The sequence below is a fragment of the Coloeus monedula genome (assembly GCF_965178545.1).
Source record: "Coloeus monedula genome assembly, chromosome: 3".
Taxonomy (NCBI): domain Eukaryota; kingdom Metazoa; phylum Chordata; class Aves; order Passeriformes; family Corvidae; genus Coloeus; species Coloeus monedula.
Window position 1 is genome coordinate 30,041,683 of NC_138783.1, and position 17,281 is coordinate 30,058,963.

Consider the following 17,281-nt stretch of genomic DNA (forward strand, 5'->3'; position numbering starts at 1 on the left):
CCTAAAAACATAGCAAATTTCATGAACAATGGGGAAATTAAGAATTATTTCAGATCAGTTTACAGTCTAGATTCAATCAGAGCACTGCTTTTCAGAAGTGGTACTGTATATTGTTACAATACTATCTTCTGCCAAATTTAGTAATTTTCTATCATCTCTTCCATCTCATTTTTCACATGGTTAAAAGTATCAGAAGTAGCAATGCATATAATATCACCAACTGAAAAGGGAGTGTTTGAGATTTGATTGTTCTTCATTTGGTAAAAAGGCTGTCAAGGGATAGACAATAATTAGAATACTGAAAGGGAAATGGAGTATCAGTCTTAGCAGACAATCATTCCACAGAGTAAAAGTGTTGTATGAGAGCCAATGTCTAATTCCAGCTGTTCTCTTTTTTTCTGTATTAATCTGATTAGGAACTCTTGAGTAGCATCATCTCCCAGGCTTTGTGGAATCTTCAAGGTAAAATAACACTTAGCCATTATTTTTCTAATCCTAGCTGCAAGAAGTTCCAACTAGTGGGCTTAGCCCACTCTCATGCAGCATCTGTAAACAAGGATTCTAAAAGCAGAATCAACACCAATGACAGAAACATCACCTAGATTTCTTGTTCTTCCACAATCTGTACAGAGGCTGCCCCCAAGGTGGTCCACTGTCAACTCCCGCAATGCTCTGAAGGCTGGAATTGGTTTTCTTACAAGCCTGCAGAAGTCTGTCCTCCATATCCCTTCCAATATGCTCTTCATTGCCACACCTGGAACTCTTACAAGATGTAGGGGTGGGAATGAGTTCCATGCTTCAAGTCTGTTGTCCCTCATTCACAGACCAATTTACTATCAAAGCTGGAGAGTCCAATAGCAAAGGCCTGAAGAGCACAGAGAGGGTAATTATAGTCCAGAGTGAACACATCTTCTGCTACACGACCAAACTGCATCACGATGTAGTCAGCTGGGGAGAAAAGACATTCAGAGATGAACAATTTCACAGTGAAGCAAAAGAAAAAAAACAAACAACAACCAAAAAAAAAAAAAAAAACCTCCAAACAAAACCCAACCACAAAACCCCCACACATCTGGCAGTCCCAAATACATGTGGTTGGTGTATCCATCCTTTCCCACCAGAATGGCCTTGGAATCTGTCCTCTAGAGTAACTGTGCTATTCTAGAGATTACTTTTCTTCTCAGAACCAAAGCTCAAACCATTCCTTCGTATCTTGAAGGTGCTGTATTAAACTTTTCCTTTCACTTCAGGAAGCTTTCATTTGCACCCTCTATTGCAGCAGTTATGGACAGCAGTGTCTGCATCCACCCCAGAAAAAAGGAGGACTTATATAATTTCCTGACAACTCAGAAGTCCCCAGTAATCCTGAGCTACATTCCTTTACCCAGTTTCCCTCCTCTAGGAAAGTGTCCTATTCCTCCCAACCCTCATGAAATAAATTAGGTTCTCCTTTTTTGAGTAAGTCCCACACACTCTCCACCAGATTCTTACGGTCATTGTCATGGACAATCTGGAAGTTCTTCACTGAGGCCTGAGTGACCCTCCCATGGAAGTTCAAAACATAGGATTGAGTATCATCATTCCAGACTGGAGCCTTGTTGTGCAACTCAATAAGGTTCTCTAAATTTTTGTTTTGCCATTTTGACAGCAGACCCTCATGCTCCTGTTCAGAAGAAAGAAATATATTTATCATATTTGGAATGGCTCTGCCTTTGAGTACCACCTCTCTCATGTGTGCACTCTGTCACTTAAAGGTCATTCCCTGTTTAATGAAACACAATGACATCACTTAAACCCACTCCTACTGAATACTTTCTGCAAGTACCAGGAAGATACTTTCACAGACTCCCAGTCCAAGCATTCCTTTTCACTCAATAAAGTAAAAAGAGTGATAGGGAAGGAAGTCTGTGTACAGGAAAGGGAGCAATTCAGAGTCCACAGATAATTGCTGTCCTGCTGGCATGAATCCCTTCTGAGTCTCATACTCTTTCTCTGATCCTGTTGCATCCAGTTTCCATTTCTAACATTCTACACTCTGAAATAAAAGACAATAATCTACAATTAACTGCACAATGCCAAGCCCTGAAGTGCTTCAGTAGAAAGTCCAAAAGCTGCAGCAGGATGTGAGGTTAAATGTCATCCTATTGGGTCTAATGAGTGATGCACAGTGTGAAAACCAGAGAGAAAGAAAACAAAAGATACAAAGAGGAAGTAAAACAGCACATTAAATTTGACAAACAATGAATTACAAGGAGATTCAGGTTGTAGTGAAACATGACATACGATTTCATTTTAAAAGTTCTGCAACAAATAAAATCCAAACTATATATGCTAAAACTCTGAAGAAAGAGTATCCAAGCTTAAGCTACTAACAGGAAAAAATGCTCAGAAAACAATCTGCTGTGGAGGTCTGACTGATAGGGCTATAGTATGTGCTTCAGTATTGTGCAAAGACACCATAGTGGATTTTTGAGGATAACCTAAATAAAACTTCCTGTTCGGTTTAGTTATTTTTTAACTTTATCTCTATTTACTTTTTAAAGATGTAAACCAAACCCCTGAGAACTGGCACCAACAAAGTGCATTTAGATTTAGGGGAGAAAAGTATAGGCAGGGCCACAGGACCATTACTGTACTAATGGGGGAGATGGCAACACCAACTGAAAGACAATTAATAAATGACCATTTCCAGATACAATTTTTCTGACCATTCACAAGAATTAAATCTCTTTTCTGGGCTCTCATGACTCAATTTCCATTCTTGAAGATTTTTGTCTCTGACCTCAGGAAATACATTCTTGTCCTACTCATATGACCACACCTTTCAGTCGGTGCCTCTTCTTTCTTTTGGTCTTCTGTCACCAGACCTAAAACCCACATTAAGGGAACCTAACAATTTTCATCACACACCTTAACATACCTTCAGATACTGTTCTGTAAGCTTTTAGCTGTAACACCCCTTATATGAGAAATCCTCACTAAATAGTCACAATGAAACTCAGTCCTTCTCCTCATCCTTCCTTCCCCATCAAGAATCCTCCTTTTCTGCTACTCCTACAAAAAAGCCAACAGCATTCTGATCAAAAAAGTATCTATTCTCTTGCTATTGCACCAGCAGTACCTTATCTGTCTATTACCTATCTGTTGCAATCCACATCCTGGCTAAGAATGCAAGCTCCTGGGAGAAGCGTGTCCTGTGTTCATCCAACCCTCAGCACAACAGGGTCCCACCATGAGGGTGGCTTGTATGTGCAACAGCAACAACATAGAGATCAGTAAATAATATTTAGGCTGACCAAAGGACCCGTAAGGATACAAACACTGTAAAAGGCAAGAACAAATTATTAACACATTTAGGCTACACTGTATTTACTCTCCAGGAGACTTGATAAAGCCCTGGCTACTAAAAACCCTGATTGTCAGTAACAGCCAGGCCTCTACAGGGAAGTTTTGACCTCTTCCTTCAATCTGAAACATGACCAAACTTCATAACTCACATTTCGTGGACGGATTGGAATTCGCTTATGATTCATGTTCATTCCTGGAATGATCACGGACATTTTTCTGGGACCCTTAAATCCTAAGATATTAGTTTCCTGAAAGACAAGGAAAGCCATTATTTTCAGTAAATGAGATACTTCACCTCAAAGAAGGAAAGACAGCAAAACTGAACTTGTATCCCCATTTGTATTAGTTTTTAGAGTTGTGCTGGCTACAACTCTAGCAGCAGCTATCTAACTGCAACAGTGTTTAATCACTGAGAACTGCTTTCTCTCCCTTTCTCATTTAGAGAAAGGTGTTAGGAGATATACATGGTGTTAACTAATTTGGAGTGCATTTCTTAGCCTACTGAAACATTTACAACAAATTTAGACAAGTGCGTAAGTTTGTTGCATCTGAGGCAATAATGAGTTGAAAACTTGCTAGTGAACAAGCTTAAGTATGATAAAAGGCAAAATACCTTTGACTTGAGTTTATGTTGTCTATATATCTCCAGTTAATCTATCCATCTGAACAATGAATGACATTTTTCTTCAGGTGTTGTTATTTGTGTTTAAGAACACACCTACAATTTTCTCTCAAATCATACTGGTTTATAAATGTTTAAGAACAGACCCTGGAAGGGAAGTATTCAGCAACTATCCAAGCTTCAATCTTAAATCAAGCAGATTCTTCCAGAGTACTGAAGGAGACTGCTCCAAGTGGATTGAATACAAAGAGTAAAGGAAAAAAGTCCTGGTACTCTCCAACTGTTCATTTAACAGTACCAGCCAAAATCCAAGGGTATATTTAAAATGTTCTCTAACAATGTCAGTGATAACCTTTAAAATTTCCAAAGACCAGTTAAAAAGCCAGAATCTTTTAGAAGTACTGAATTGATTGACAGAAGTGATACAGCTTCTCCTCACACATAAATGCATTTTGCAGACACAGACAAAGGTCTTTGGAGCTGCAACTTCTATTACTTCACTTCAAAAAAATCTAGGGACATGTATAAGAATGAGGGTACCGATTTTATTAATATTTAAACTCTACAAACTCTTTGTAGGTAAAAGTTCAGAATTCTGAAAAGCTGACTTTATATTAACTGGCTACGCTATTCTAACGCCTTGCTGTGTCCAGCTAGGTAGGAAACTGAAGAATACTATGTACAAAGAAAATATCTAGTGATACTTCTATAAACAGGCTAGTACTGGAATTATCACATCAATTTTTTCCCAAGTGCCATTAAGATCAAGAGCAAAAGCAAAAAAATTGAGATGCTGCTCCAGTAGGCTAATGCAGCTTTAAGCTTCCATTACCATACCTGTGAGTAAAGTAAAAATCCTTCCACTTGACAGCCATTGCTTTGTAGAGAACCTCAAATTTTACTCAAACTGTAGGACTGGAATATGAAACAATGTGACATGAGAACTCTCATGTAATTCTATAGTATCCACAAGTGCTTCCTCACTCTGAATCCTATACTGAGGTGATTCACAAGAGCAGAAGTCTCTAAAACAGAGCTAGTGAATCACAATTTACCTTGGAACCACATCCTTACCACCAACAAGCTGCTACTGAAATAATACCAACTCCCTCCTATCCCTCAAAATGCTTTTGGTTCTCCAAAAACTAATTCTGCTTCACAGGGTCTTCCCAGTTCCTTCTCAGGGTCTACCAGATACCAGCTGGGTACGAGGCAGTTCCTGCTGTGGCTGGCTCCATGTAAATGATGTGCTGACTGGCCACACACTGAATAGGTCAGATAAGAAGGTCATAAGGATGTTAGTTTGGGTGTTTCTCCCATTCCTGGCTTTGATTTTTTTTTTTTTTTCATTCAACTTGTAAGAATTTATCTGTGAGCCCTCTGCCCCTCGTTGTATCTGGTTGAAATTGGTCACTTGGTTCCAAAGTTAAGTGGAGGAGGCTGGCAGCAGCATGATTTTGCAAGCTGTGTTTCCTCGGTAACCAGGCACAAAGAAAGGGGCAAAAAGGGAGAGGCAGTACTTACATAACAAATAGCTGCAAGCTCCTGTCTTGTATGAGCCTTTTCCACTAGACTTTGTGCCTTGACTGGGTTAACTCCATGGTCATAGACTGTAAATTTGGTTCCCATGAGGTTTGACCTAATGTCAGTTTATGGAAAAACACAGAAAGAGAGGCATCAGTAGAAAGTTTTGTCATCTTCTGAAGGTATTTGTACAGCACAGCAAAACCACGGGTGTCCTGCCATCTGAATCTTCCTGTTGCCAGCTCAGTAAGGAGCTTCCACGACATGCCCATGGTGAGCCTGTAACCTATCCTGGAAAAGCACCTAGACAATTTCTTCTCTGAGTTGCCACAGTCCATGGTAATGCTGAAGAAGGCTGCCAACCCAAGTGAATAGAGATTACATTGAGCAGAACAACCTAAGTTCGCTCTCTCTGAATTTATAACAGATTGCAAGTCATAACCACAACTCAATTAAAATTAAAAACCTATCTCAACTGTCTATAGTTTTAATCTATGGTTCTCACCTGAGTTTTCCAATGAAACTTTCCCCTTTCCGAGATAAATCAGTTGGGTCAACTGATATGAGGTAATTGGATGTTTTGCTCTTCTTTCTTTTTCTCCCCGCAAGAAGGAATGTCTGAAAATACAAAACTTTGATCAAGACTGTACTTTGTAAGAATGCAGAGGCATTGCTATCCAAACTGTTTATCTCTCCATTTCCCATTTGCATTCCCTTCTTTATTCTGTGTTAATATTACTGTCTCCACAATTTTGTTCTCTTCCAAAGAGGCCAGCCTGAAATCCTATCCCTCCACCAGCTCACTTGGCAGTCTATATTTAATGCAACTGTCTGTTCTAGTCTCACCTCCTTTTCCTCTGGAGCAACTGAGTCTTCCTCCTCTTTTTTGACATTTAACATTTTCATACTTTTTCAATTTAATCTTTCACTGTATTATGACTTTCAAACCATAATACAATGCTAATTACATGCTAATTCCCTCCTTAGTACCTTGGCCAAATATAAGCCGTCCTCATCTGCATGATGCATCTCCTCAGCTACTGGTTTCTTACCAGAAGCTCTCCCTTGCACCAAAAATACTCTGTGGTAGGCATACAATAGCCAAGATAATGTGTGCTGCTTCCAATACCTTTTTGTTGTCATCCCTTTCCAGATGCATGTAGTAAGTAGGGAAGAGCCCCCGGTCCATTCCCTTTTTATCTCTAGTGATTCGACACTTGACACTAATTCCACGGGGTGCAGGGCGCAAGGCAAAATCCTCCAAGTTCTCTACTTCTCCCAGCTGTGCTTCTGCCTGAGGGGATGGACTACAGGAAGCACCTGTTTCCTGTGGGAAGAAGCATCATATTAGCAAATTAATATTAGATTAGAGTCTGGTATTCCACAAGAAAATACTGGTTTGTTGAAACATAAGATACCATGTCTGCAGAAGATACTGGGGAAAGGAAGGCTAAACAAGATACCACCTGTGTTTCCTCAGAAGAAAGCAGCTGAAGGCTTTACTCTGAAGAAAGACAAGGGTCTCCAAGGGGAAAAGAGAAAAAGTACCCATTAAGCAGACATGAGTGATTTGTTAGAAAGGGGGAAATAGGATGAGATGCTGAAAATATTTTAAGCAAACAACCTCTTTGCTGTTAGAACTTCAAATGCTGTGGAAAATAAAACAGTATGATAAAGCAGGACTGATGGATGCTGCAGTAAGACAGGCTGGGATTTTGTGACTGAAATGAGTGATGAGATTATGTTGCTTCAGAACAGTAGCAGAGATGGAGTAAGCTGCTGGTGGAACCATATCAACTAAATGTTGGAAGAGCCTTAGAACAATGTGTACAGTCAGGATAGGGTCATCAAAGGAATTAGCATTCTAATGGAAATCTGGTACAGGTCATTAAAGTAATTTTTTCTTAGAGGTAGCTGAATTCTGTGAATTGTAGCACCCAAGAGATTCCTCTTTGACTGGGCCTTCGAGATGAAGTTGCAGGTTTATCCCCATTAATAGCTACAGCCAGTAGGAAACCTGAGTGAATAGCACAGACACACATACATAGATTGGAAATTCACTAGAGGGTCTCACCCCTTCCCCCCCTTCAGCACCCACCACCCTGTATCTCCAGCAGTTTGCACCCACAGCCTAGCGTCCCAAGAAGCTGACACCCAGACCTCCTACACTACTCCCCTACTAGTGCAGAGCAACATACATACAGTCCCCTCACAAATACACTCAGACAGGTCTTTCCCACAGCATAGACTTTGAAGGGTGTCCAGCACCCATGCTCAAACCCCACGGCCTTTATATCTGGTCTAGCTCAGACCCTAGGTCTTCCTGATGCTGGTCTCTTCCAACTCACTGACTAGTCCAGCACATAATTTGTCAACGTATGTATGTATATATGTATGTGTATCTCACACACACACAAAACACGTTCACACGAGAAATAGTTACAAGTTCAGAAGAGAGTGGGACATGCTGAAGTAATCAAGGCACAAGGCTTGGGCAGATAATCATACTGTTTTCCAGTTGTTGACACATATCTGATGCCTTTTACCCCCTTTAATCCCTGTCTTTCCACACTTATTACTCCCTGATCCACCTTGATACCTTTCTTTTCCCTCTTAAATTCCTTCCCCCAAACATCCCACATAAAGTTTGTCCAATCCCATCATTCTCTGCTCCATTCCAAAAATTCTGTTCTCCTTTGCATCCCACAATAAATGCTATAAATCTTCAGGAAGAAATCCCTCCTATATTTGCATGGCATTTCAGAGCTTCTCTGAGTCATTCTGGTGAATTGTGCAGAGACAATGGCCCAGTCTGTCTCCTTTAAGGGTAATAGTGCTGACTCACTGTGTTCCCCTATTCACTGATTAGGCTCCTTAGGATCTTCCACCCACAATTGTTCCTTTGATCATTGCTATGTCTTTATGTTTAACTCAATGTCCCTTCAGTCAGATAACCTGACAATCTTGACCTTCCCTCTGCTCTCAGGGAATAATACTGCTGGCTACTGTACTTGCAGCTACTGTATTTTAAGCCAGTGCTCCAGGGCTTAGCACTAAAATCAAGCGTGTGCCCAGTGCTTATCAGAAATGGATTTCAAGACACTTACTGCAAAAGACTTCTCGCTGGATGCAGAACTAGGCCTCTCAGATTCAGGGTATGGTGAATGAGACACTGGTCTCTTACTAGCTTCTTCCTCTTCTGTGTCCTCCTCATCAAAATTCAAACTGCCTGAAATCCCTGTCAGAATACAAGATCAAACATAATCTCTGAAAGAAGGTGTCATGAGTTCATGGCATCACTAATTCATATATGACTCTTGAATACCTATTCACACTCAATTTCTGTTATTTCAACTGCTGATTTTCTTCATGTGCTGTATCTCTTCCTGAGCCTTGTAATTCAAATTCCTACTGATATTTTGCATCAGTCACTGTGCAGATGATCAAGCAGCTGTAAGGCCTTTATTAATATGGATTTTACATGATATTCCATGACGTAAACATATTGCTTAGTTTGTTGTCATTGAATTAATTTGCCTATTTTTATGCAAAAAAGTCCTCCATGTCTTAAGAACAACAATAAAAGGAAATCCAGATCAATATGCTGACACCTATCCTGTAAGTTGGACTCTCTAGAGTTTACATCCTTTACCATTACCCCTTAGTCTCACGCACACTGAAACAGAATATGCCAATTTTGCAGTAAGAGCCCCTCCTGTTCTTACATCAGCACCAAAAACTCAGGTCCATAAATACTAATAATGACTTGAATACTAAAACTGAAGCACAGACTGAGAAGTTTCAGGACGTCTTTAATCTTAACCTAAGCATAGCCATGTAGAGATGACTGTGGGTATATAACTAAAATAACTGCATAAAAACATTTATAAAGAGCCTCTGTACACATCACTGTTTGGTGTGTCCTTCCACTTGGAATTGCATCATCAATTGGACATTAGGAAGAAGTTCTTCACAGAAAGGGTGACTGGGCATTAGGAAGGGCTTCCCAAGGAAGTGGTGGAGTCACCGTCCCTGGAGGTGTTTAAGGAAAGACTGGATGTGGCACTCAGTGCCACTGTCTAGGTGACAAGGTGGTGCTAGGTCATACGTTGGACTCGATGACCTCAAAGGTCTTTTCCAACCAAATTGATTCTGTGATTCTGAGATTTTTTCTGTGATTCTTTTATTTAATTTGGCTGTAGAAAGGAAATGTACATAAAGCATTACAGAAAATGAACACAGTCAGCCTGCTAAACTGCATCATTTTCTGAGAACCAATATTATAACAATGCTCTGAAATGGCACTGCAGAGAAGGGGCACTGATGGAAGTCTCAGATAAAACAGAAAAATCCAGTCTTAACAACCTGTCAGTAAACTTCCCAAAGGACGTTTAGGAAGAGGAAAGGCGTTGACCCCTAGTACTCCAGCCAATTTCAAAATTCACTGTTTATATTCTACCTCCACTAATTTCCCCTGAAGTTACTGGATATTCTCTCCTGTTTCCTTTTCTAACTCTTGTATAATGTTGCTATCTGTAGGTAAGCAGCTGTGGCATCTGACAACTGGATGAGAATACCTCTGTATGTGATAGTACCTCAATACATGCAGTGTACTGGAAACATTTTGGGAGACAAGCTCTGCAAAATAAAAACAAGCTGTATACTAAATTAAACACTAACCATTATTTTGCTGCAAAATGCTTAGGCTGCATGCAACAAAAAGAGGTTTCCTGTAGTACTGTCAGCAACTTAAGATACTTGGCAGACAGAGCATGACACTCCACTAGGAAATTACTCAATGGGATATAACTATTGAATATATAACTCAAAAACTGCTGACTGTGACAGCCTCTGACTCAGAAAAAAACACCTTTCCTGTTAGTCTCCTGAAGAGTTAAATCATGGCATTTACTGAAGGGTCCTGCTGTTATGAAAATATTCAAGCATTTTACCAAGATATGTTATATCTGGAATAAAAATACCCCAAACTTTACCAAAATGTGGTATATCATTTTGTCAGCAATTTCCTTGGAAAGACCAGAAATTATACAGCACATTGAGAAACCCTTAAAATATACCTGGTATGGTTCGAATAATATCAGGAAAAGGAACTGCAGCTCTGCACTTCCACATGCAGTAGAATCTACTAGCTCTTTTAAAAGTGATATCCTACAGACATTTATTTCATGATTCCTCATTTTTTAATGACACTGAAATAAAGTTATAAAAGAAGAGCGCCAAAAAAGACATTTGCCCATTATTAACTCTTACCTCGTTTCTGTAATATTTCTTGCAGATCTGGTTTGCCTGCTGTGTCTGTTGCAGCCTCTCCCTCATTTTCCTTATCTGCATTGTCTTCTGGTTTGGTAGATCCAGCAGACAGAGTTTGGAGCTTGGTCCCCAAATCCTGCACTTCCGATTTCAGGAAAGCAGCTGGTCCATCAATGCCTGCAGGCCAAAATGAAACAGAATTCTAAAGTCTGCTTTTCATGGCCAAAGATACATCCCAGGATGGTGGCTCTTTTCATCTTCCCTTCCTCTAGGATCTCTTTAAAGTACTGAAATACACTTGTTCAGTTTTTGTCAGAAGGCTTGGGAGGAATCAGACCTGACTCTGGTACAGACTGCCTATTACTTTAAACATATCAGTTATCAGTTTCTCCCTATTTAAATATAGTGATCGTATCTACCTTTCTACAAGGGCTTGAGCAATTAAAACAAGCTATATTTGTCATGCACATTGATAGTTTTCAATTTGTTTACAGGCATCTCCCTTATTTTTTTTTCCTTCTTCTTGTTTGTTTGGTCCTGTGCCAGTGGGTACTCTACAGTGAACATCACAAATCAGATAAAAGCATCTATAGCCGTAGACAGAAAAAAACCCTATCTTTAGGTTAGAATGAAATGTCCATTTTTAAACCATTCAACACAGCTGTGTACCACACCTTCCAACTGGTGGAGGCATCTTGATGTCAGGGTCTGGCATAACACTTTAATATGTAGCACACAATCCAGCTTTGGATTTCTTGTTTTCCCACTGTTTTCCTTCTTAAAACTTTACTGCTTTATCTCGGCATTGTATTTTTGACATGTTTACTGCTGTTATCACTTATTAACAGGATTTGTTTGCAGTGAGGAAGCCTCAGAACTATGGAAGGTAGTGAGTGAGCAGTTAAGCTTTCATTTGAGTATTACTGAAGACTACCTTACAAGTTATACCAATCTTATCTCTCATTCTCTTCCTGACTTGAAAGTGTCTTTTAACAGAAGCTTTCTTATACCTGATTTTAAACACATAAATGCTACCATAAACATCACCACTTTCCTTCCTATGATCCTGAAAGGCATCTGGTGAAAAAGAAAAATATTCAAGAGAGAAGGGACAACATAGTTCCAAATGTGATCTTCAAACCAGATAATAGCCATTTGTTTGGGGGTTTAAAATTCTACTGAGCCTATTAATTTGCTATCAGTACAATGCTTGTATTATAACACCCTGCAATAGCACACATCTCAAAGCCTTAGAATGTTTCCCATTACTTTCTTGATAGACTGATGGGATGCTGGCTCTCAAACAACATCCTGACACTTCCACTGGAATGTAAGGATTTCATTGCTGCTCTTTTTATCTCCTTGTGACATGGGAGTCTTAAGGCTCTCCCTACTGCATTTCTTTTCACTTCTAAAAGAATGGTCACTATTTTAGTGTAATGTTTTGAGGCCACCAAGTTACTGCCTTTGGCCCTGATAGCACTTTGTGCTTTTGACTTTGTGGACCACTATAGCTTGTTTGTCGTGTTTCAGTTGTCTCAATGAAGCCCACAGAAAACAACAGGTGAAGTAAAAACCATCAAGAACCTAACATAGTGCTTGTTTTCTCTACTTTATCATTCAGTCATATGCAATCTTGAGATGGAGTATGCCATGACACCATAAGGAAAAGTACAAGCAATCACTATTGAATTCTTTTCTTTTCTTTATCTTACACCTTCAGAAGATTTTCTTACTTTGGATTCATATATCCCTACCTTTACAGAAGTTCCCAGCCCATTTCTGCAGTTCTTCTAGCCTAACCCAAGGAAGAGATTACTCAAGGGCACGGGAGGATTTCCAGCTGTCACAAAAATCAAGGTGAGATTTTTGTTTGCTTTTGCAGTCTAGTATTGCTCAACCATACTGTACTACAGTTCAACTTCTGCATAAAGCAAGGTATGAAATCAATCTTATCACTTGACCCCTACCACAGCAACGTAGGTGCTCATCTGTGGCATAATGCATGCACTGGGATTTTGGGGAACATTGTTGCAATCAGGTTGATTATTTACCATGTAAAACAACATCACTGTGGACAGGTGTAGGAGTTTCTACTAAAGGAGTCTGCTCCTCGCACCCTTTGGGCTTTGACCTACGCAGCTTGGCCTCAGGATTTGGCTGTACCATCAGCGGATCGAGACGTTTCTTCCTCTGCTTCTTCTCTAGAAGGGCTCTCTGTGGAATAAAAAAAAGCAGGAAACAGATGGGTAACCACACCTAGAGAGGCAGAATCCATGCCTCAGCCATTGGCAATGACACGTCCCTGATCAGAATCTCAAATAAACCTGAAATATTCTTGCAATCTCTTACAAAAATCCTAGACACAGATATCACCGTGGTTTTGGAGCAAAATACTGCCTTTGATTCTCCATGAGAGTTTGACATGGACACCTACTTATTTTCTGACCTGTCTTGAGACTACCAGTTAAATCCCTTCACCCAGTCTAAACTGCAGCAGTCCTTAACACAAATAGACAGTCATCCATAATCCAGTATGAAAGAGTCAGGACTTGCAAAGGAAAAGGTTTTTGCCTCAAAAGCTATCATTTTATAGGGAGAACTTAAAACAAATAGCTCCCAGAAATCAATGCTGAGAGATAAGACTTAAAGGGGAGAGACAAATAAATAACAGTAATTATAACAAGAACGATCCACTAAAACCAAATTTCATCTATCTTGCAAAATTTTTCCATATAATTCAGGACTGAAAGGAAAGACTGGTAAGTCCAAATGCTAAAAAATTAAACATTACTTCTCCAAGATACATATACATTTGATATTTATGATTTCTTACTCAATGAGAATAGAAACAACTTCTAGACTTAAATCAGGGCAAAAAGGAGCATGGTGCCATTTTAAAGACAGACATGCTTAGTCCTTAAAAACAAAGATGATGCAGAAGGAAAAATCATATTCTAATATTCTGCACCATTACACAAACAATGTACAAGCTCCTTACAGTAGATGCAGTTTATCCATGATTGCTGCTTAGGTACCTGAACACCCCTGAAAGTTGTTTTTGATGACAGAAACCATTTCTCCATCAAATTATTTTCAGTCTCAATGCACCCACCAGACAAACAATTCATCAGTACCAACAATTCAATCCACTTGAGACATAGACATCTTTGGAGCCCTTTCCTCTCCCATTATTCTTTTTCTCTTGTTGGCTCTTTCCTCTTCTATTAGTCTTTTTATCTCAAGTGAGATTAGTTTCTCAGGCAACCTCTCCCCAAGGAATTCCAACACAACTCAGCCCTTGATTCTTTATTCTGGTTTTTTTTTTTACTTATCTAAAAGAAAAAAAACCAAAAACCCAACCACCCAAAACCCAAACAAAACCAAACATACAAAACCTCAAATCCAACACACAATCGAACAAACAAACACAACAAAAAACTTGAAACAAAATTACTTTTTCTATTTAAATTCAGAATTACCCTTCGAAGAATGGACTGCAATACAGGTAGTGTGTGCTATTGCAGAATTATTTGCAAGGATTATCCTGCAGAGCAAAAATTACATAGAATTCCAAAGAGATTATCATACTGGTCTAGAATAAGAAAATAAAAATAAGCAGTAAATTAAAATTCTTAGAAATTGCTAATTACGAACGTGTTTTCTAGGAAGGTAGTCAAACCTTTCAGAAGAATTTATATTGGTTTGTGTTGCCTATTTATTTTTTAAATTAATGCTGAGGAAAAGCAAAAAAAGTCATGATAAGTTTATAATTCTCCAAAAGAGAGAGGAAAAACAAGAACCAAAACATTATACTTAGAATAAGGATTTGAGAAAAATTGTTGTCAAGGCTTCTCTACTTGACAAATAGGCAAGAAAAAAGAAACCCCCCCCCCCCAAAAAAAACCAACAAAAAACCCCTAACAACAACAAAACAAAAAGACTAAAACCAGCAAAACAGACATACCCTAAAAGGCAGTAAGAAAATAAGATAAATATACAGCTACTGTTAGAATGCAAAACTGAGTTTGGGATCAACATAGGATATAATAATTTCAATCATTATTTAGTGGATTATTCTATTAGATATGTTTTTTTAAAACATTTCACTGCTCACCAGCCTAAATTTTAATTATTATTATCATACATTGTGTTACATCAAACCAATCCAATAGGATCAGCTTATATTAAAACATAAAGTTTACTGCTGGTAGATGTGACTGAAATTCTTCCTTTCTTGAAAGAACCTCAGGATAATCAAAGTGACAAAACTTGATAGTAATTTAATTTTTCTTTAAAAGGCTTCTCTTTACTACTTTGCTTACTGAGATGCAAAAAATATCTGCAAGTCCACTGCAGGACAGCAAATAGTAGTTCATTTTCTCTCCATACGGTGGCAGAGCAGCCTGCCCTTCAGTACCATGTATTCCCGGCCATATTCCACTAAGGAAGTAGAAAAAGGAAACGGTTTTTTGTTTCATTTTGTCTACTAATTAGCTTTTTCCTCCAGCTCTGTGTTACAGTAAAAATTCATGTAATATTACTACATAAAATGTAGATAATTCATGAACAGAACACACAATCCATTAAATAAGCAACAGATACTAATTATCGTGATTTGTTCAGGATTTTGTGAACTCCACGCGTTAAATACTTCCAGAAACACCACAGAAAACCATAACATCAGAATATAGGATGACTAGAGGATCACAAAGCTCCTGTTCAAATGAGCTTTCAAAAAATCAGATGAGAATATCTAGTGGTCTACTAAGACAACTTAGTTTAGTGTTCTCTTTCTCCAGCTGTGATGGCAGGAAGATGATACACAGCAAAGTTCCAACCACTCCAGCTTTGATGGTACAATCCTGTGCTATTTATTAGTTGGTATAGTCCTAACCCTAGTAGGCCATGCAGGATGGATCCTAGCTAGGGAGCATCCTCTCCTCTTCCAGCTGCCCCTGAGCTCACGCTGGGGCAGCAGTGACGATGCCAGTGACGGTGGCATCAGTGCAACTCCACACCAAGAGTAATGCACCACACCTGGTGCATTCAGAGACACACCAGGCTTCGTGCTCTCCCTGCACAGCGAGATGGCAGCATTGCACTCGGAGCTGCAGATGCCTCAGAAGACTCAAAAATCTTCCACTAATGAGGAAATAAGCACTGCCTGAGCAACCACATGCTCTTGCCTCAAGGAAAAGGCAGTAGTCCAGGAGAAAAAAGCATCCTGGCAGGCACAGCTGGCCCACAGATGGATCTTGATGTCATGCACTATTATAAATAATATTTTACTGCAATTACAGTGTTTCCAAACCCATCATAAAGATGGATGCACAGGCATGTCTCTGCTATGGCTTACTACAGATTCTCTGTATGACCAGAGATTCTATACATGATCCTGCTGGATTAAAACATTTTGCATTTTTTTAGATTCCATTTCCTATAAATGTTTATGACTAATTAATCAAGCAGGGCATCAGCTACAACCAGCAGCAAGTCCATACTTGGTAGTGATTTCTTATTGACCTCTGTTTCTTCAGAAGGCACAGTACTATTCATGTAAAAGTAGACTTTAAAAGTTAATATTCACACCTAATTATAAAATCCTAAATTAGATACTGTTAGCACTTCTCAACAAATCTCATTTGCAAAGGGCAGGGTGTTAAAATATATTTAGTGAAATTTTCTAGCTGTTGCTTTTGCAGATGATTGCAATCTCAACCATATCCAAGAAAGATGGAAACAAATTAGCAAAAGGGAACTAATTATTCAAACTGACCTCTTCACGATGCAACTGACAGCTGCTCTGAGGGAATTCCACCCAGCCCAGAGGTTTTATTTTGGAGGAATAGCCATGCATCCCCATCGCAAGGCCTGACACTAAGCAAACACTGATTGCAGTACTCAGCACTAGGAGACAGTGATTATTACCAGTTTATGACCCAAGACCAGTCCTGAAATGGACCCTGAGGTTCGTCACCAAGCAGTCAGACCACCCTTAATTTTGGAACTTCTTACCAAATGGCATTTGACACTAAGTGCTCTTTTATAAACTATTTGAATTAATTCTCTTTTTTAATAAATTGTTTGTTTGTTTCTAAATAAGTGTCCCTTTCTAGTCTACAGATAAAGGACTATCCTATCTTCCACATATATAGCCAAAGACAAATTTTACCTCTTGACTCTGAAGTGTTTTAGTTAAGTGCCTATAGACCCAGATAATGCTGGTATTAAATTTAGTGTCTGAAGTCCGAGCTTGACAAACTCAGACTACAAATAATGCCCAAGTTCTTGTAAAGAGGTTTATTACCCACTGCAACAGTTCCCTTAAGACTGCTGTGTCTGGATTTAAAGATTGTCAGCTGAGAAAGCGCCTTCCTAAAAACTATAATTTGAACAAGATGAGTTAAATGCAAGACAGTGATCTGTGGTCCATGTGAAATGGCCAGCAAGAGACTCGTAACAGTCTCATATTTTCTAATCTATTTATAAGCATTTGAAATTCCACAGAGAAAA

At 39.1% G+C, this 17,281-nt stretch overlaps 1 protein-coding gene across 1 annotated transcript in view; it reads right to left on the reverse strand.

The window, feature by feature from the left end:
• Positions 1 to 653: 653 nt before the first annotated feature.
• Positions 654 to 17,281, reverse strand: part of TULP3 (TUB like protein 3) — a gene marked incomplete at its 5' end in the record, with an annotated part of 30,417 nt that continues 13,789 nt past the window's right edge. Inside the window, 9 exons of the mRNA XM_082279476.1 lie at positions 654 to 948; positions 1,492 to 1,663; positions 3,498 to 3,596; positions 5,495 to 5,609; positions 6,000 to 6,112; positions 6,624 to 6,821; positions 8,602 to 8,732; positions 10,766 to 10,942; positions 12,820 to 12,982. Coding sequence (XP_082135602.1) covers positions 815 to 948; positions 1,492 to 1,663; positions 3,498 to 3,596; positions 5,495 to 5,609; positions 6,000 to 6,112; positions 6,624 to 6,821; positions 8,602 to 8,732; positions 10,766 to 10,942; positions 12,820 to 12,982 — 1,302 coding nt within the window. The 3' untranslated portion in view covers positions 654 to 814. The remainder of the gene's footprint in view (positions 949 to 1,491; positions 1,664 to 3,497; positions 3,597 to 5,494; positions 5,610 to 5,999; positions 6,113 to 6,623; positions 6,822 to 8,601; positions 8,733 to 10,765; positions 10,943 to 12,819; positions 12,983 to 17,281) is intronic.